Genomic DNA, 21,264 nt, shown 5'->3' with positions numbered 1-21,264 from the left:
TATATGTATATATATATAAGTATATATAATTTTTTAATGAATTATTTTATTCAGCAAGGATGCAATAAATTAAAAAAAGTAGGAGTAGAGATTATCTGTTCTGAACATTCTAATCAACAAAGAATTCTAAACAAAATCGTGTTTTCTATTTTGATAATAATAAATGTTTCTTGAGCACTAAATAATCGTATAATTAGAATGATTTCTAAAGGAGGAATGAAAAATCTTCTTTTAAAAACATTTTTTTAAATCCATACTTTTGAAAGATAGTATTGTCACATACAAGACGAACATAATACTTGCAAAAGGCAGAAACAGCATCACTCTTAATAACTTTATTTAATTTCTTCACTCTTCAAGGGCATCAGTGGGACAGTTTGGTGTGTGCTGTTACCCATAATAGGGGCAAAACATTCAGAGAGAACAAAATACTCGACAAGATCACTGGAGGGGACGGTGGCGGCTGGAGCTGCTAACTAAATAAGTTGCAGGTTAGGTTGCAAGTCCATGTAGAGGTCACATAAATAAACCACCATCCAGCAATTTATGCCTAGTTTAATTGCATATTTGCAATTCCAAAAGCACTGCACCGTACATTCACTTCTTATTCTAAATATATAAGTCTATCACAATATATCAGAGTAAATACATGCCAGGGTCTTGAACACAGCCTGGTCGTTACAGAGAATCACACTTCAGCGCTATATTAGTTTTGCTACCTCACTGGATTCAAGCAAAGTTTTCTGCAGGGCCCCATCATTCCTGCGGGTCTTATTTTATGTGGTGTGAAAACCAGTCCAAAGTTACAGCAATATATATGTGGAAATAATTACAGTACAACACTTCATGAGGACAAAAGTGACAGATCATGCCTAAAGTGCTAAAGTGAGGAGCTCTGCGGGTGAAAGAACAAGTCATGAGCATCAAGAGGCCAATGAAAGAGATTGAGACCTAAACATACACAAACAACACCTGAATGGTTAAGCCCAAACTGTTCACGTAATAACTGCTTGTCAAAACTAAAATAGAGTATAAGTGATTCAAAATTCAAACATTTTGTCACAACACACACACACAAAAAAAGAAAAATTGGTGGTTTATGAAATTGTCTCCTTTAACAGTCATCATCATGCTGTGATTTGTGGCAAAATAAAAGTTTTCGCTATACTTTGCCCTCACAGTGTATCTTCGGTTCTCCAGGATGAGGCTGTGCTGTTCTGCTGGCATGGATAGACAAATACTTCATAACTTTTCATAATATTTCACAGAAAAAGCTAACATTCTTACACCAACACATACAGTTTATTAACATGCCACAAAGCTAGATGCGCTGACAGCTCGTCGCTGGAGCAGGGATGCAGAGAAGATGTGAGGTATTCTGGCTGTCTGACGGCAAGATGGAGAAATATCTCCTATGACATGTCAACGTTAAAAATCACATTTATACATCGTCACAATGGTAAATAAACTGAATGTGAGAACAGCTACAACAAATGGGAGATTTTGATGTTGTGGAAAGACTTAGCGGGGGTCGTCTGGGGCTGCGATCTTCTCCAGACTGGGCTCCATGCCCCAGATCTCACGAGCGTACTGGGCGATGGTGCGGTCGCTGGAGAATTTGCCGCAACCAGCAATGTTGTGGATGACCATCTTGGTCCATTCTTTAGTGTTCTGTTTGAGAATGAGGAAAAGGAATACGTTTCGAGTCTGTTTCAGTTGTGTGTTAATGCTCTTTAAAGCATTACATTAAATTAGGAGGGAATTATATGACATGTTTCCAAATAAACACTGATGGAACAGTCATCTTGAATTTAAAGCCCCCCAAAAAATTTTTTTATTTTTTTTTTATTTTTTGCTAAGAACTTAATTCGGACAACTTTTAGAGGCAGTTTTCTAAATATTTTTTCAAATAGGCCAAATCCTCTAACAAACTCTACATCAACGGAAAGCTTATTAATTCCGCTTACAACTGATGTCACATATAAACATTAAAATGTACAGTCTCCTTCAGGCAAAATGGACCAAAAATATTAATAACTCATCTTGTTCGCATACACTACCAATCAAAAGTTTTTTCATATTTCTGAAGAATGTATGTTATGCTCACCTAGGCTGCATTTATTTAATCAAAAATACACTAAAACCAGTAATATTACTACGTTATTACTGTTCTTAAAGGTGCTGTATGTAGGATTGACACTGATTGGTTGAACTAGGTATTGCAAAATTCAAAATATTGTAGAGGCTTTTTTTCACCCGGCCCCTCCTCCTCAGACTTGACTCACACGCAGGTTGCCAGATTGACAACACAACAGGAACGAGCGCACTTGATGATGCATGTAATGTAATACGCTGTGTTTTCCGCCAACTGGCAACCCAGGCCGCCGAAATACAATTGGGTAAACTGGCAGTGGGCGGGTTTCACAAACCAAAACAAAGACCGACATTCTGGCTGGAACGCACATTTTCAAAGAAGAAAAACTGACTGTAGCATTGTTTTTCAGATAAACAAGTATGTTAACTCAGCAAGATTCTTAAATATCTGCAAACATATTATGGTATTTTTATGCTTTAGTAGAGTCAAAATCTTACATACAGCTCCTTTAATAACTGTTTTCCGTTCTAATATGCAGTATTTTACAACGTCATTTGTTCGTGTGATGGCAAAGCTGAATTTTCAACAGGCTCCAGTCTTCAGCATCACATGATCCTTCTAATATGCTGATTTGGGACATGTATTATTATAAACTATTAAAACAGTGCTCAATGTGAGATACGTTTTGAACCATTTCATGTTTTTTGTAATACAAACCTTATACAGGGCGCTGACTTTCTCCTGACATTTAATGTAGTCTTCATAGTCAGCAAACACCTTGAACCTGCAATCACACCAGACAGCCAAAAGAATGAACTATTTATATGATCACTGTTAAACTGTGGCTGTGTGAGAAATGGAATAAAAAAGAACAGAGATATCCCAAAAAAAATAAAAACATAGTTACCTGTCATGGTGCATCAGCATCTTAACAATGTCTTTAAACAGATCAGGTTCTCCAGGGCTGAAGAATCCTCCAGAGATCTGATCCATGACTTGCTTTAGTTCTGGAATGCGGTTATAATACTCCATGGCATCATATCTGGAAATAAACCAACTTCTGCTTAGTCAGGCAGAGCTGTACCTGATACCCTCTTTTGCAACCTTTCCTTCAGTGCAATAAAACTGAGAACATTTGAAATGTATTACTCTGTTTAAATAGATGAATGTTTAATAAAATAAACTGCTTTCACAAACATGAATGAATACACTAAAACAACAACTAAAATGCTATTCAGTAAATGGTTCATTGAAGCTTGCTGTCACCCTTTCTGATCCAAAGCTTCCACATCCTTCACTCTCATGCCGAAGATAAAGAGGTTCTCTTCTCCCGCCTCTTCTGCCATCTCCACGTTAGCCCCATCCATGGTGCCGATGGTCAGAGCTCCATTCAGCATGAACTTCATGTTGCCTGTTCCAGAAGCTTCTGTTCCTGCTGTGGAGATCTGCTCGGACAGGTCAGATGCAGGGATGACTGAAAAAGAGAGAAAGAAGCAGGCAGAGCGAGTCATGTGAATAAATTAATATGACTGGAAGCTGATCCAATGATAAGTTTGCATCCTACCTTTCTCAGCCAGTGTAACCCTGTAGTTCTCAAGGTAGATGACTTTCAGACGATCTCCCACCACACTATCATTATTTACCACTTCTCCAATTGCTGTGATCAGCTTGATGATCATCTTAGCTGTGTGATACCCAGGAGCGGCTTGAAGATGCATGATTTAGCCAATTAGCATTCAAACTTAAGTAGAATAGAACTGATTGGTCAGAGAACTGATCAGTCTAACCTTTCCTCCAATCATAATGGTCCTAGGAGTCCAGGCCTTGTTGGGCTCCTTCTTGATGCCTGAACACACAAAATAGTAAAATTAAAGCACTCTATCTTTGGAAAAAGGAATAATAGTTTGCTGTTTAGTGCATACTGCACAGTGCATACTCCCTACTGAAATAAAAGTATTATATGAAAAGTTATAAAAAAGAAATGTTCCAGTAGCATAATTAGATATGCATGACTTGGTTTCACCATTGAATGGGAAGCTTGTAAAGCTTGAAAAATATTTAAAAACCTGAATTATTATTGACTTACGGTTGTAGAGGGTGATGATGTGCAGACAGTTCAACAGCTGTCTTTTGTATTCATGGATCCTCTTCACTTGAACATCAAACATGGAGTTTGGGTTAATCTTCACCTTGTATTGTTCTTCTAGATGCACCGCAAATTTCAGCTTATTTTCCTGAAACAGACAAAGCAATATATCATGTGGTGGAAATCATGTTTATGTAGAATATGCACTCAATTTTACTTTGACTGTGGGATATTTTCTGTCTCACCTGTTTGACCTTGGCAATGTCTCGAATTAAAGCATCATCATCCACAAACTTTAAGAGGTTCTTCAGCTGGCTCAGGTCACGGATGTAGTCCTCTCCAATTCTCTAATGTTCAACATAAGACATTATGACTTCAATTGCACAGTGTTTCTCACACAAAGCTTTTGACTGGCTTGGACTAGAATCAACTACGGTTATGGTCATTTTTTGTATGTTTTCTCAGTAGTGCCCCCTACCTGTTCATACATGTACTGCTGACTTTTTTATTTATTTATCAGCAATGTACTTTACCTCAGCGATAACCTCAGCCAGTCCAGGGTTACACATGACAAGCCAGCGACGAGGAGTGATACCATTGGTCTTGTTCTGAAACTTCTGTGGGTCCACCTCATAGAAGTCCTTAAAACTGAACACAGAATCAACCCAACCAAATTAGATAGAGCTGTTTTTAACCAGGGCTAAACACTACATGAAATTATTGTAATGGCAGACATATTATGTTGATATAAACAGTGACATTTAAAAGTATTTGGCCATTTAAGATATGCCATTGCTGTGGACAAGTATGCTTATGTTGTCTTTCCTCAAAATAAATGCTCATATTCAAATGTTTGGTCTTTTTTAAAAGAAATGTTACTTTTGTTAGGCAAGGATTTATTAAAACTGATCAAACGTGACAGAAAATACATTTTTAACTTTACAAAGTATTTCTATTTTCAGGCTGTCCACAAAAATATGAAGCAGCACAACTGTTTTCAACAATGATAATAATATGAAGAAATGTTTCTCGAGCACCAAATCAGCATATTAGAATGATTTCTGACACTGAAGACCGGAGTAATGGCTGGCGAAAAATTTACTTTGCCATCATTGGAATAAATTACATTTTAAAATAAATTAAAATAGAAAACATTAAATTGTAATAACATTTTACAGTATTTCTGTTTTTACTGAATTTTTCATCAGATAAATGCAGCCCAGGTGAGAGACCTGAGAAACTCCTTTTCCTGTACCTGAACTCAAACTTTTAGAGAGTAGAATATATTTTTAAATGTGATTTAGGTGTCCAAATAGTTTTTGGGGTCACTGAGCTGTAATATAAACTGAACATTACAAGACATACACAGTGTCCTTAATAATGTCCGAGTGGATTTGTGCCACGCCATTAACTGCGTGAGAGCCAACGATGCAGAGATGAGCCATGTTGATCTTCTTCTGTCCGCACTCCTCGATAAGAGACATGCGTCTCAAACGATCATAATCACCAGGGTAGAGTGCAGTGATCCGCTGAGAAACAAGACAGAAGATGGAAGGTCAAAACGTAAATGCGTAAATGGGCAAGAAAGTACATGGGAAGTTACTTTTCTTCATCTGCAGTTTACTGGATGCTGAGTCATGTAGAGCAGATAAGGTTGTATATATAACCTCACTGTGCAGTTTACTCCTTATTTGGAGTGGACACAGTCCTACAGTCCTAATGCAGTTACTGATCTCCCAACCCCTTTAAAAAACATCAAATTCATCTTTTATCTCCAAGTAAATTTCAAATGGAATGTGCCATGAAGAGAAACATCTGTTCCCAGACCTCCAGGTGACGTCGGTTAATCTCGTAGATGATCTCTAGGTGACGGGGCAGGAGGTTTTGGAACAGGTCGATAGGCCAGCGTTCCAGAGCTTCTGGTAAGACAGTGTGGTTAGTATATGCGCAAGTACGCACAGTGATGTCCCAAGCCTGAGAAGAAAGAGAATGACAGAAAGACGGGTATAAAACAGAAATTAGAAGAGGAGTACAACATTATGTTGTTGGTCCACATGGGCAAAATTTAATGGCCACTTTTCACATTTCTGGGGTTCACAGAAGAGAAAGTCATAGTTGAGTAAACTTCAATAGTGGTGAAAGGAAACTACAAGAAGTATATTTTTGCGTTCCCACAAGTACATTAAATGTAAAAATTGAAAATATAAAAAATTGCAGAAAAAAAATTTATTAACAATGTTCATAACTGTTAAAATGTCATCACATTCAGTAAAAAGGCTCCATTCTAGAAATCAGCTAATTTAAATTTTATGCCCTTATATTAGCCCCTAATAATCAATTTATTAGTCCTATAGTTTGACAGCATATCTTTTTCTGAGCATGATAAATGACAAGATGATAAGGATTTTTCAGCTCACCGTGTCCCAGGACAGTTTCTCATCATCCACCAGTATTCTCATCAGTTCAGGGATGGCCATTGCAGGATGAGTGTCATTCAGTTGTATAGCAACCTGAAAAAAACAGACAACGGAAGGACCTCTTTAACAGTTTTTAATGCATTCGGTTTTATTATTCAGTATTATTCATATGAATAAATCACCTCAGATATGACACAAACTGGGTGTGTAATATGAAACAAAGGGCTCCCGGGGCTATCTTACCTTATCTGGCAGTGTGGTCAGATCCATGCGCACCACCTCAGTTGAGCCAAACTTGGAGGCTTTGAACCTGCGGATAATGTCCTGGAGAGTCGCAGCCACCACAAAATACTCCTGCTTCAGACGCAACTCTTTCCCCTCAAAGAACTGACATATACAAACAGGAGGATCTGTTTACATTTAGGCTCTTTTGCTTCTTTATATGAATCACTTGAGTGGACTTGAGTTGCACTCACATTGTCATTAGGGTAAAGCACACGGGAGATGTTCTCAGCGAGATTCTTGTCCAGAACGGCCTGGATGTAACCACCAACATTAACTGTTTTGGGGAGAGAGAAAGATCTAAGGATCAAAGATACAGTTCACACTTCCATTCAACAGTTTGGGGGTCAATAAGGTTTCATTTTTATATATAAATCACATTTGCATTTGTGAACCTGGACCAAAAAACAGTCATAAGGGTCAATTTTTTAAACTGAATTGTTTTGTTAGGTTAGGACAATATTTGGCAGATATACAAAAATGTGAAAAACTGGAATCTAAGGGTGCAAAACAATCAAAATATGTAGGAATTTGCCTTTAAAGTTGTCCAAACTAAGTCCTTAGCAATGCATATTACTAATCAAAAATTACGTTTTGATATATTTATGGTAGGAAATTTACAAAATATCTTCATTGAACATAATCTTTTGCTTAATATCCTAATGATTTTTGGCATAAAAGAAAAATTGATAATTTTGACCCATACAATGTATTGTATGGTACTGGTTTTGTGGTCCAGGGTCACATTTATATGTAATACTAGATATTTACAGAATGATAAATGAATAATAAGGCTTATAATGAATAGCTTATAATGCATAATAAGGCTTATAGGGCTGGTTAAAACTTTTTATAAACATTCATTGATTTATTGAAGAGAACTCACAGTCTTTGAGGTGGAATTCACATGGAGCTTTGGCAGACCAGAGCCTCATTGTGTTAACAATGTTGTTTCTGTATCCTGGGACAGGTGTGTCATAGGGAAGGGCAAGGACCACCTGGTGAGACAACAGGTACAGATTTAATGGGAAGATGTAGACACATATTTAAAAATGTCACAATCTAGATCTTGCTTTGCAAATTGGTTGTTCTGCTTTAGGCTCTACTGACCTTCCTGATATGCACTACCACTCAAAACATTAGGGAGGGGTCAGTAAGATTTTATCTCACCTGTGTGTCCACCCATTTCACTCCATCAGGGTGGTGTTCCACTCGACCATAGAAATGCACAGGACGCATGTATTCAGGCCGGGCTTTTTCCCAAGGATTGCCATAACGCAGCCAATCATCCGCTTCCTCCGCCTGTCAGATGATGTCAATCATTTACTAAGACCCAAATGCACCAAGAGAGGTATTCTTGCAAGTATGCTTTACCTGCCAGCCATTCACGATTTTCTGATTAAAGATTCCAAACTCATAGCGGATTCCATATCCATACGCTGCCAGGCCCAAGGTTGCCATGGAGTCCAGGAAGCAAGCTGCAGAAAAAGAGAAATGAAGCTCTCTATTACAACAAGCCCTCTATTAATCTTACGATCAGGACATTTAAAGAGACTAGGTTGACCTGCCAGTCGACCAAGGCCTCCGTTGCCCAGGCCAGCATCCTCCTCCATGTCCTGCAGCTCCTCCATATCCAGACCCAGCTGAGAAGAAACAGAATGTGAGAGCAGGAGGGACCAAAGAAGGTATGTAACCTCTGAGAACACAAAACATGCTTTGTTGCCTGGTTTTCATCTTTCATCAAACACATATTTGCAGGCATTCTCGGCACAGCAGTGCATGTCTAGAATGACTTGTCTTTCATTTCTTAATTAGAATTAAAGAACCAGGGGCAACTGATCTAAGATTAGCAGTATTACAATGCATACAGCTCTAGATCTCATCCATAAGCTCTTTATTTATAGCTCCTTATTTATTATTATGCTATCACTGGTTATGATGATGACAGAGAATGACCTCTTTTTATACAAAATTTTATTTTTAAAGGTTAAAGCATCGGGATGAATGAAATACTAAATGATAATGTCCCCCATGTATTATAGATCTCCTCTATTCGGACAAATGAATAGTCCCACACCGAACACACACACCACTGGCTGAGCCAGTGTTGTTATGTAGAACACAGTAGGACAGGGGCGTCCAAACCTGTTCCTGGAGGGCCAGCATCCTGCAGAGTTAGCTCCAGCCATAATTAAACACACCTGAACCAGTTAATCCAGATCTTCAGACTCACTAGAAACTTCCAGGCAAGTGTGTTGGAGCTGGTTAGCGCTAAACTCTAGGACGCTGGGACAGGTTTAGACACCCCTGCAGTACAGTAGGACATTTCACCAGATTGCAGTTGTTTTTTGCGCCACTAGGGGTGCAGAAATTTCACACTTCAGAGTACTGCAAGGCTGACATATTCCTTTAGGCCATAACTCAAAAACAAGTTAGAATTTTAACACTTCCGGTTCCACCATCCTAAATTAGATGGGTTTTTTGAATGGGTTTGTGGTTTGCTTGAAAAATTTGTAAATATGTCTTCACCTGATAGATGGCCTCATCACAGGCATTCTCCAAAGCTAAGTTTACCATGGTGTTTTGAAGGGTCCGTCCCATGTAGAATTCCAGAGAGAGATAGTACACACGCTAGAGGTGAGACAACAAGGAGAAATGTGAAAAAAATAACTACAACAGCTGAGAGCCATTTCGAGCAACAGTGAAGTAGGAGCCATAAAAGCCCCTGCTGAGCAGACTAGCCTATCTAGTGACAAGCATTATTGTGACAGGTGCACAACACAAGCCTAATCTGTAATGGACGTCTGAGACCTCACTGACCGCCACTGCAATACATTCAATCACTGAAGGTTGCACAATGACAACTATCATGGAGGATTTGCTAGTGCACAAAACTACATAGTAATATTTAGTCTCTTGTCTATAAATGATAACAAAGGTTAGGACAGAAGAATGTTTGTGCTGTGTTTCTTACACATTGCTCATGTAAAAATAGCAGCATTAGCTGTCAGCATTTAAGGTTGAACACTCTTCCAGGATGCCAGACAAATTCTAAATACACAGAAACAAAATCCTACCCTTCAATTATTTTTGACTTTAAGACTGCAGTGTTTTAGCTCTTTATTTTAGAATGAGAAAAAAAAACTGAAAAAAGATTTTTACATTTCCTGTATGAATTGCAAGTACTTACAACGTTTTAAGATTATTTATGCCTTTCCTTTTTAAAATAGGTTTTTTAAATAGTATTTTTGGATTTATGAGGAAAAATTATATCTGCAGTTAACATTATTTAAAAATTAAGTTGATAATGGGGGCTATAATTATGATGTAAAATGTCAAGGATGTAAACTAGCTTCCTTGTGACAACTGCAGGCCTTCTCTTTCCGGTTTTAGGACTGAACCAATCACAATTCTGTATGCAAATACACACAAGAAAAAAAACCAATCAACACAACGCATGCAGAAATTATGATTACATTATGATGACAACACCATATTCTATCAAATAAATATAAACGTGTAACTTCTATAAAAAAATAAAAACCGTGTCAAATGCTGCAATTATGTAGAAAACATGTTTTTGCTGCTGCGTTTTTTTTTTTTGTTTTTTTTTTTTTTTGTAAATTCTACGGTTCAGTGCAGTAATTTTATTGATGTTTCCAGCTGGGCATAAGAGAAAGCTATCAGGTCTACTTGTTTTAACATCTACCAAGATGTGCATATATTAATATTTTTATCGAACTCGCACCGTCGACAATTAAAAAATAACAATTTGACCTGTGGATACAGTTGTCAAGGGCACACAGTAGCCTACAGCTTTTTCCATACATTCGTGTCATTTATCTGCAGCACACTGAATGCAGTTGCTACTGACATCAGTTATGAAAAGATTTATGCAATTGTTGAAAAAAAGGCATTGCCATCTGCCGAACCATTAGCATTAAGCGGCATTTCCTGGTGCAATATAAATACCACCGTATTTACCCTTGCAAGAAAGATCAAAATGTTTCTTTCTGTATTTTGCAGCTCTAGCCTCTACTGCGCAACATTGTGTCGCCGGTTGTGTGATCTGACCCTCCTCCCGTCTGTCGGTGGTGTACGTGCGGCACAGGGCTGAAGGATGAAACTGCGGCATTTGAGTTTCTTACTTTCGGGTCTTTCTCGTAGTAGTGCTGCTGCGTTCGGATCCATCTTCCCACCAAATGGTCGCGGACGGTGTGCGCCAGGGCGAAGTAGTAGTCGCGCTTCGTTGCAACATTACGGTCCTTAACCAAAGTGAAATGCAGATGGCGATTAAAATTGGTCTTGAGGTCTGCGACGTTTTCAACCCGGCGAGACCTCGCACGGAAATTTGCTTCCTCTTCTCTTGGTCCGTCAGTGGCTTGGACATCTTGTAGATTGTTATATAATAGGAGGTTTGGTGCACCAGGGATAAAGTGTACGTGATGCCTGCTGCGTGTGTTGCGACGCGCGCGTCACTGTGATCTCCAGCGGATGCTTCAGGGTCAAGCGCGCTCATTGGCGCACACATTTGCTCACACTCCCCGCTATGTATACATGGCTACTATATATTTACAGGTTGGGCGGGTCATAATTTATTAAACACTGGTTAGTATTGGTTAAGTTGATCAAAGTTAATGCAGTTGGGGTCACATAAGCCAGTTGCGCGACTGCTTACACAAAAGAATGCAAAAAATTTCTCACAGAATGTTGATCACTCTGAAGGTCACTGAATAATTCGCACACTGCTAACTGAGATTACAGTAGCAAGAACATTTTTCTTGACAGTAGTCAAGACAAATTTGACAAGTTTGAGGGTACCAGTATCAAGTGGCGCACTCACAAAACGGTAAAACTCATTTAAAGGCTCTAGCACAGTTGCATATACAGGTGCATCTCAAAAAAATTAGAATATCGTGAAATAGTTCTTTTGTTTCGGTTTTTTTATTTCAAAAATTTAAACTTTTATATATTCTAGATTCATTACATGTAAAGTAAAACATTTAAATACTTTTTATTATTATTATTATTTTGTAGAGCTTACAGCTCATGAAAATCAAAAATCCAGTATCTCAAAATATTAGATTATTTCCTAAGATCAATCAAAAAAAAAAAAAAAAAAAAGGATTTGTAAAACAGAAAATGTCAAGTTTTTTTAGTGTTCTTTTATGCGCTCAATACTTGGTCGGGTCTCCGAGGTGTGGCATGGAAGCAATCAGCCTGTAGCACTTCAGAGGCACTATTGGAGATGATTCTCATGGTCAGTGGTTTTGACACTGTGGGTAGGTGATAAAGACGTTGTTTCCATTTCAGAAGTGGCTTGGTAGTCCTTTTCCTGAAGACATCTGAGCGTAGATGCACTGACTCCAGCTTCAGTCCTCTCCTTGTGAAGCTCTCCCAAGTGTTTGAATCGGCTTTGCTTGACAGTATTTTCAAGCTTGCGGTCATCCCTGTTGCTTGTGCACCATTTCCTATCAAATTTCTTCTTTCCAGTCAACTTTGCATTTAATATGCTCTGATACAGCACTCTGTGAACAGCCACCCCTTTCAGTAATGACCTTCTGTGACTTACCCTCTTTGTGGAGGGTGTCAATGATCATCTTCTGGACCATTGCCAAGTCAGCAGTCTTCCCCATTATTGTGATTTCAAAGAACAAGAGATACCCGGAATTTATACTGTAGGGATGGTCATTTAATGAAACTCAAATATAAACATTCTAATATTTTGAGACACTGGATTTTTGATTTTCATGAGCTGTAAGCTTTAATCATCCAAATTAAAACAAAAAAAAAAAGATAATGTTTTAGTTTACAAGTAATGAATCTAGAATATATGTACAAAAAAAAAAAAAACCTTTTCACGATATTCTATTTTTTTTTAGATGCACCTGTATATGCATTACAACGCAGAATTTGAGCATTTTGAATAAATTTGTACAGCAATATAAACTCCTGCAATGAACCACTTTGATGTCAGTGTCCATCAAAAACCAAATTACTAGCTTACAATGTTCCCTTCTATGAGCTACCATGTAACTTGAGGTTCTTGTTGTGGCCTCATATTTGCTTGTTCAGCTGCAATCCACATTCTCAGACTGTACTTTTATCTTATATACTCTGTGCACAACAGGAATATTAATTTTGTCAAAGTAAATCAAAGCAACAACCACTTCAAATTAAGTTAAAGCACCCATTCTTTTGTTTTGCAGCATGAGAAACTTGTGTTTTTAAGCACTAGGTGTTAAGCACAAAGAAAACACCACATACAACAAGCTATACAACTAGTAAAAACCAAGGCAACTACCCGGGTAAAAGAAAGATGGGGAAGACAGCAAACATTCTTGCTGTGGTGAGCAGGAAAACAGGCCCTAAATCCAAAGAGAATAGTGAAAACTATACGTAACAGACTTTGAATCAAAAACAAAATTGCTTCTATTTGAAAGGTTTAACAGCATCTTTTGGAATGGAAAAAACCCTCACCATCCAACACTGAATCAGAGTTAAGATGATGTTAGTATAGCAAATGTGAGAGATGACAATTCAACACCATGCCAACTTTTATTTAGTTGAATGCTTCATTACAAAAATATTGAAATACATTTGGTGGAAGGCAATTAATGAAAAGTTCTTTTAAATAAAAATTTTAGGAGGGATGGGATGCAAGGTGAGCACAAATTATACTGACCACCTAATAGAGTAAGCCAATCATCTACAACATCTTGACATAAATGTCTTTTTGTATTATGCAGCAACAAATGCACAGCTGGTTAAGAGTGTAAATGGTTGTTTATATACCTGTTGGAATGTTGCTAACTGAATCTTAAGCAGATGTCACTTTTACTCACTGGAGAGGGTTCAAAAAAAAAAAAAACCATGAAAGCAGGCTGGTAGAAACAAAAACAAAACACACATTCCCTGCACATCAACATTTTGAACAAATACTCAAACAGATCAAACACTACAGTTAAAAATCATTACAATTGAAGTAAATTTACAAATTAACCACAATCTCTGTCTCTCTCACTAGCTCGATTTCTGTGCCCAATTATGGGAAACAAATCTGAACCGAGGCCAATCAAAAGAAAAATAAACCTTTAGCAACTAATCACATCAAGCTGTTAAATGAACAGAACTAGATACAGTCCTGTGATGTATAGTTTAGGCATTACTGCATGGTCACAGGGCCATAGAGACTAAACATAGCGTTTAACTCTGGGGTGGAGGCGGTGGAGGTGCAGGGGGCATCCCGTACGGTGGCATGCCGGGAATCCCCATCATGGTCACAAAGTTAGGGTCCATGGGTGGGGGTGGGGGAGGAGGTGCGTACAACATGCCTGCTGAGCCAGGTGGAGGGGGCGGTGGAGGAGGTGGCGCACCAGGAGGAAGTGGGGGTTGGACCCCAGGTGGAGGCGGCACCATAGAGGGGGTGCCCATGGGCGGAGGGGGCTGAGTGGCTGAGGTGGCCGTCTGCTGAGGCTGTTGCCAGGGTGGCAGGTTTCCAGTGGCAGGGGTGGATGTGGTGGCTGTATCTGGAAAAACAAAAAAAATAAGTCAGTCTGAGGCAAAAGGAAACCCTTTAAGTGGCATCAACTGTGTACTAATGGAATACACTTACTCTGTTGCCAAGGCAATGGAGTGCTGGTTGCCATGCTGCTGGTGGGTGGTGGGGGAGGGGCCTGCTGTTGCCAAGGTGGCAGAGGTCCTGAGGGTGGAGGTGGTGGTTGGCTGTTGGGGGGAGGTGGAGGCGGGGGCATCATACCCATGGGTGGAGGCAATAAACCTGATCACCAGACAAGAGAATGAAACCGTCTTAGCTTTCTGGAACACTAAGTATCCAAGTATGACAGCACTGCATATTTTAAAATTCCAAAATAAAAATGCAAGTCTAGATTTTTATGGTAAATGTTCCCAATATAAATGGAAGAAAATATCCAGTTATGTACCTCTATCCTTCCAGGGAAAAGTTATATGCTCCATTAAGAAGGAATTATAGAACTGAAATCCTGACCATCACAGGTTATACTCACCCATGGGGTGTCCGGGTGGTGCTGGGCCTTGGCTCATTGGAGGAGGCGGCGGCTGCATCCAGGGTGGAGGCATTCCATTGGGGTTTGGTGGCATAGGAGGGCCACCCATGTTTGGCATTGGTGGAGGGAAGCTGTGAGGGCCACCAGGACCCTGGTGCATGCCATGGAAACTCCTGTTATCAGTAGGGCCTGAATTCATCCAAGGAGGACGATTCTGAAAGGTGTTTGAGAGAGGTTGAGATCTTGGGTTTCAAACACTAGTAAAACTTTTATTCAGTAAGGATGCATTAATCAATTAAGAGTAAATACGTGAACACTTCAAACAAAAAACATTCCATGCAAAGAATCCTGAAAAACACATCACGGTTTTCATCATCATCGCATTTCAACGCATGATGCAATAAAAATAAATAAATAAATAAATAAATAAATAAATAAGTCAGCATATTAGCATGATTACTGAATAATCATGTGACACTAAAGACTAGCTGCCGAAATTCAGCTTTGCTATCATGTGAATAAATTATTTTTAAAAAAAAGTTAAGTAAAGAAAGTAAAAAGGTTTTTTTAGATAAATTGTAATTACACTGCACAATATTGCTGTTTTAACTACATTTATAATCAAATGAACATATCCTTGGTGAGCATAAGTGACTTTTTTCAAAAACACACACACACAAAAAAAAATTATTCCCAACCCCAAATATTTGACCGGTAGTGTGCACATTATGAAGAAACTGGCCTCCAATAAGGAAAAATGGATGTCTTTGGGCTTACTGGTGGTGGCTGGTTATTGTTGGGTCCTGCAGGACGAGGTCCACTAGGGGGAGGATTGCTGTGGCCCCCACCGGAGGAAGGGACTGGAGCCTCTCCTAGCTCTGCCATGAGAGACAAGTACTCTTTATCCATACGGGCCTTATCCTGAGCAGACTGGGGTGGTTCACCGGGTCGTTGTGCAAAGGAACTGAGGAGCAGAGAAATACAATTAACCTTACTGTGCTGTCTGCACTTTATTTGAAACTAACAAGGTGGTGGTAAATTACTTGGTAGGAGAAAGAAATATGCTGATGATCACTGGTGGCTGGGGTTACCTGGTAAACTTGCAGTCTGATGAGATGTGACCTGCTCCACCACACTTTGTACAGACAGTTGTGTTTGTGATGCTGCGAGGCTCAGTGCTCTGCCACGGGCGTAAGATTCTGAGGGAAAACATTTACACATTGATGAGTATCAAACATCTACAACATTTACTCGCCTGCTGCTCAAGAAATCTGCATTTAGTCTCTCACCTGTTATCATCTTCTCTCAGAGTGCCATTGAGTCGTGCCAGCTCCCTTAGCTGCATCTTTCTCAGGTCGTTCTGGTCTTCAGGGGTCTCAATGCCCTGCTTGAGGATATTACGAATCTGTGGACAAAAAGAAAACACTTAATAATGCAATATAATGTTTCTTGAGTCTGACAGATATTCATTTTCATTAAATGGGTTTCTAATGCAAGTATTAATTCTGAAAACGCGTTTTGACTTCCAAGTACAAGAATGTCTGAAATGGACTCACCTGCTCTACAGCTTTCTTGACATTCTCCATGGTGTTAGCAGTGACCAGTGCATGAAGAGGTTCATCTTCTCCTGGAAGCATCTGTCCATCCTTACGGCCCACCTTTCCCTCCTTTACTGAGCCTTTACCACGAATCATGATCTTAGCACAGCACTCCTTCTCAATGTTTTTCAGAGTGTTTCCACTGGGGAAAAAACAATAGACCAAAGAGAAAAGTTACTTTGACGTAGAGACTCAAATAGACCAAAAAAGAATAATAAATTGAGAGCTCAATCTTGCAACTCACCGTGGCCCAATCAAAAGCCCAACAAAGTTGATCTCTGGATACTCATCCTGAGGAATCATTACCTTGTCACTGACACGAGTAGCTGGTGGTCTGAGAAAGAAGAAAACAAAGATACACTTTTCAAGTAAATATCTGACGCCACAACCACAGAGAAGATAATAAGCAAAAAAAAAAAAAACACATTTTTATAGAACACATACTTGTAGTCAGCAGGGGGTTTGAATTCAGGGTTCAGTCCCACCATCTCTGTAATGAGAGAATGCCTCTCTTCCTCCAGTTTCTTACGTGTCCGATATTCACGTGTATTAAGCCTCTTCCCCTCACTGTTGTAGATGGGCTCAGGAGATGGAGATCTGTGAAAAAGAATGAAGAACAGAAAGATGCAGCACAAAGTCAAAACTTTACAGCAGTACTTACACCCTCAACAGTTTAACATTCAATTGCTTGCCTACTCTTGACTGGCACTGTGTTGACTTGTTCTGTGGTCATTTAAAAAGTGCATGGGATGCCCCAGAGTGCTCATGTTCTAATGGGAAAGAAGCTCACTACGAATACGTATTATACTGAATCATTGAAAAAAAGCAGAAAACACTCTACAGATCTAAAAGCTTGAAGCTCAGAATAAGAACATCAGCAGCTTCTAAAAATTACTTCAAAACTTGGCGCCAAAGAGTCATAAAATGGGTCTTTATAGTCTCACTATTATCGGGGAGATGGAAAAATAGGACAAATATCGGAGACAAACGGGGCAACCAACACACTTGAAAAGCGTCTGTTCTTAAATTCTGATCTAAACCTTCACACGTTCTCAGAGAGCACTCCAACTGTTACCTTCCCCTTGGATGGTGCTGAAAACCTGTTAACCTGCACAATGAGGCTCTGTGCTTGAAAAAAGTTACGAGAGGGGGAATTTGGGTTAGAGAAAAAAAATTTGGATTAAATATTAACCTTCAACAGCTCTCAAACAAGACAGCCACACAAGCGTGACAAGTTCATGAGAGGCAACCCGAAGAGGAGAAAAGTGGGGGGAAAAAAGAGGGAAGAGTTTTCTGCTGGTTTTCTTTTGGACTGATATCTCCAGCGCTGACAACCTGAAGTACCCCCCCCAGCTTTGTTTTGCGAGCTGGAAGTTGATGAGCGATCGTTCCTAAATCCTGGAGTGGATAGACCTTTGAGAAGAACCTTTTTAGAGTTGGCGGTGTAAAAACGTCAGATTAAAGATTCTGCCGGAGAACCTAAGGCTGTTCAGAGAGCAAGGGGTGTGGCTACTAGAAAGACACTCTCCCGTCAGAAACATGACATTTCCTGCTATGTTGGATGCTTATGAAGTCTATGAGCGGCCAAAGTGATCAGTGTTAAGGTTATGGTTATTCCAGAAAGAAAAGGTCAGAGGAGTCTCCTCCGAGCGGTCTTCCAGTGCGGAAATCTGGAATACTGTGGAAGTTCCTGAACAAAATGGTGGTAGCCCCATCATGGAAAACCATTAATGACCATCCAATTAACCAACCATTCAGATTTTGGGATTAAGGATTCAATTGTTTTAGTCAACACTGCATTTTGGAGGTTAGAAAGAAGGGGCATTAAAATGCATTGTATAATGCACTTAAATGGCTTAAATAGCGGCGAAACCGAAACTGCTACCTTAGACTACAAGAACTACACTGGAATCTTAAAAAAAAATAAAAAATTCTATACCAGCCTTTATAATACAATTTTTTCATAGAAAATGCATGCAAAAAAACCCTACAAGAACAGCACAGAATAAAATTTAATTTACTTAAGACAATCAAGATTTCCACTGCTTATATGATTGCACATTAAGCTTTGGCAGTTAGGTGCTATGTATTGTCAAAAGTTTAACTTCACTGTCATATGATACGGTCTGCAAAACAATTAATTTCAGAGTACGTAGCATTGACTAGTTACCTGGCAGCACTAGCTGAATTACATGAAAGTCTAATCTTTGATATGACAATATCCTACCATAATAGTCTTCAGTCATATCTTTGCCTCTCTGTACAGAACCGATCCAAACGCTTCTCAAATTCATCTAAGCATTTCAAAACTCGTTAGGCATGTAACAAAGCCAATTTCATAATCAAGACATTTAGTTTATTCTCTAACTAAAGAAAGGCAAAGATACGAGGTCATTTCAGAGCAAGGCATTTAGACTTTCTTCATTTAACAATCACTTACCCCTACATACACATCAGTACACTTACGAACTGGCCTCACATAAAATGGCGCATTAAAAAGGTAAAAAAAAAATGTTACTGTTGGTGGGTTTAAATCGTTATTCCGACCTGTCCTCAGGGTTAACAGGGATTCCCAGGTCTCCTGTACGCAGTTTACGTGTCAGGTCTTCGATCTGCAGTTGGACTGGAAGAAATCAGGTTAGGAAGAAAAAAAACAAGGATGGAGAGAATTGTGGTTAACAACAAAAAAAAAAAACCCACAAAAGCAGAAACAGTACACTGTAAAACTCAACGTGACTAAAGTTAAACAAAGACTAGAACACAATTACCATGGCAACTGTCAGTTCACTAAGAATCAAAGTTCAAGTGAAGATTTTCTGAAATTTTCTGAAACATCGAAATCCCACCCAGATTTCTGGAAAACACATTAATGTTTATAAGCCCATACAGATTTCCCCAAACATCTACAAAAATTGAAGGTTTGGCCAATTTAAGATCCAGAAAGCTGGAGGCATTTCAGTAAATAACTATTTCAGAAAAAGGTTTGATTTCATGCCACCAACTTCGAGAAGCGAAACTACTAAAATTCACATTTCAGGAATACATTTAAAAATATTACTTCACATACAATAGTCATATCAAGCTAAAAAGGTGGCAAAACATTAAGGCCTGCCAGGGAGAAAAAAAAAAAGTTGGGTTTAAAGAAAATAAAAATCATATTGGCTAAGTGGCTTGAGCAACTGCATCCTCAATGAGATTGAAATGAAGTTATTTCAAGGATAACACCAGTTATATTAAATGACAGAACTGTAACTTTTAGCAACACTAACAAACCTCATCAGTATTATTCAACACTCGTCAAGTCACGACAGCCACTTACCAGATGTTACAAATACTAATCAGTTAGAACAACTGAGATGCAATATTTAGAAATAATCAGACAGATCAGCCTTTAGTGGATTGTGTTTTCTTTTTCCATGCAAAAGACTAGATTTACACCAAAAACTGACCTGTAATCAAATAAAGTTTTGCATCACTCACGGAAGCATTTAATGGGTTTTCACATGCATTTCTCTATGACATGCTTAAGAGAATCAGACCCCACAGGTTACACGCTGAATGAGGTTGATGGCAGGTAAGAGACATGAGGTGTCAATAAAGGACTAGTTAAGCAGATGTAGGTCTAGGTCACAGTATAGTTGAACAAACACTACACCACATGCCATTGCAAAACAAGTGCCTGACAGCAATGAGAAAGCAATTTACTACACACTGCTTTCAGACACTGGGGATGGAGATGACTTTCGCAATTCAATGTGGGACCTGCAGTGCTTTGCAGGCAAATTAGGCTTAAGACATTTTGCATAGTAAACATGAGCAGTGATGAAGTCCTGCAGCTGGAGACAGTTCACAGCAAGCGGCACATCAGAAAAACACTGTGGGTTCTTGCTAATGGACATCAGATGCTACGCAAACAGTGCTACTAATACCTCAGTGCTTCCTAGACAAAGAAAACATCCTCACTTTGCACATCGACGGAGTTAGTACATCCTAGTGAACATGGGGGCAAAGTGCTGAATTTCGGTTGATTGACTTCTTTGAGAAAACCATCCCTTTAAGGGACTCATTGGAGACATACAGAGATGGCCATTTTGCTCTGAGACTTTCAAATCGATGGTTAGCAAAGAACCAAACCGTTATCCCATTAACTGACCTCAATTATATCACCAAAGAAGTCAGACTAATGAAATTCAGCAAGTACATCCTGCATGTGATGTGCAAACTGTGAGGAAATAATAAACCGACAGGTTCTGGGACAAAAAAAAGTGAGCTGTCAGGGTGCAGAAAGAATAACCCTCATTCACAAACACAATGTTCTGCAACTTAATAAACTATAGGACTGTAAGAGACACGTTATAATAACATTGAATTCAGATATTCACCTATATAAGCTCGCTCCTGGTCCTGAGTCAGACCGGGAGGGATCACGGTGGGCATGCCCGGGATAATGGTCTTCTGGTCAGGGGTCTCGCTGCTCCAGCGACTCCTTTTCCGTTTCTTCTGGCCAAAATCTAACAGGGAATGGTATAAGTGGGATGTGATTACATGCAAAGTCTATGGCTCTTTGTATTAAACCCTATAAAGTCTTCAACAGCCGATCATACTCGATTAAAAAGAAAAAACTCCTGGAGGGGGAGGTGTACTTTTATAAAAAAAAAATATATTTTCCTCCTTGAGTGTGAACAAAAAATAAAAACACTTCTTATATTTGAAGTATTTTATTATTATAAATGCTTAGTCTACAAGTTCAATAACCTCT

The 21,264-nt window shown here is 39.1% G+C and overlaps 1 protein-coding gene and 1 pseudogene across 1 annotated transcript in view; both read right to left on the bottom strand.

Moving 5' to 3' along the window:
- Nucleotides 1-320: 320 nt before the first annotated feature.
- LOC109057248 lies at nt 321-11,332 on the bottom strand (annotated as a pseudogene).
- A 2,087-nt stretch (nt 11,333-13,419) lies between these two features.
- The window catches only part of LOC109079837 (splicing factor 1-like), an 8,481-nt gene continuing 636 nt past the window's right edge, over nt 13,420-21,264 (bottom strand). The window contains exons 2-12 of the mRNA XM_042727325.1: nt 20,888-21,016; nt 19,053-19,128; nt 16,950-17,102; nt 16,750-16,839; nt 16,464-16,647; nt 16,197-16,312; nt 15,999-16,106; nt 15,685-15,871; nt 14,908-15,121; nt 14,496-14,660; nt 13,420-14,409 (exon numbers count right to left, since the gene is read on the bottom strand). Of these exons, the coding sequence (XP_042583259.1) occupies nt 14,087-14,409; nt 14,496-14,660; nt 14,908-15,121; nt 15,685-15,871; nt 15,999-16,106; nt 16,197-16,312; nt 16,464-16,647; nt 16,750-16,839; nt 16,950-17,102; nt 19,053-19,128; nt 20,888-21,016 (1,745 nt within the window). The 3' untranslated portion in view covers nt 13,420-14,086. The remainder of the gene's footprint in view (nt 14,410-14,495; nt 14,661-14,907; nt 15,122-15,684; nt 15,872-15,998; nt 16,107-16,196; nt 16,313-16,463; nt 16,648-16,749; nt 16,840-16,949; nt 17,103-19,052; nt 19,129-20,887; nt 21,017-21,264) is intronic.

This window comes from Cyprinus carpio, chromosome B7 (assembly GCF_018340385.1).
Source record: "Cyprinus carpio isolate SPL01 chromosome B7, ASM1834038v1, whole genome shotgun sequence".
Classification (NCBI taxonomy): domain Eukaryota; kingdom Metazoa; phylum Chordata; class Actinopteri; order Cypriniformes; family Cyprinidae; genus Cyprinus; species Cyprinus carpio.
The sequence above is the reverse complement of the archived record's forward strand: the minus strand, read 5'-3'. Positions and strand labels throughout refer to the sequence as shown.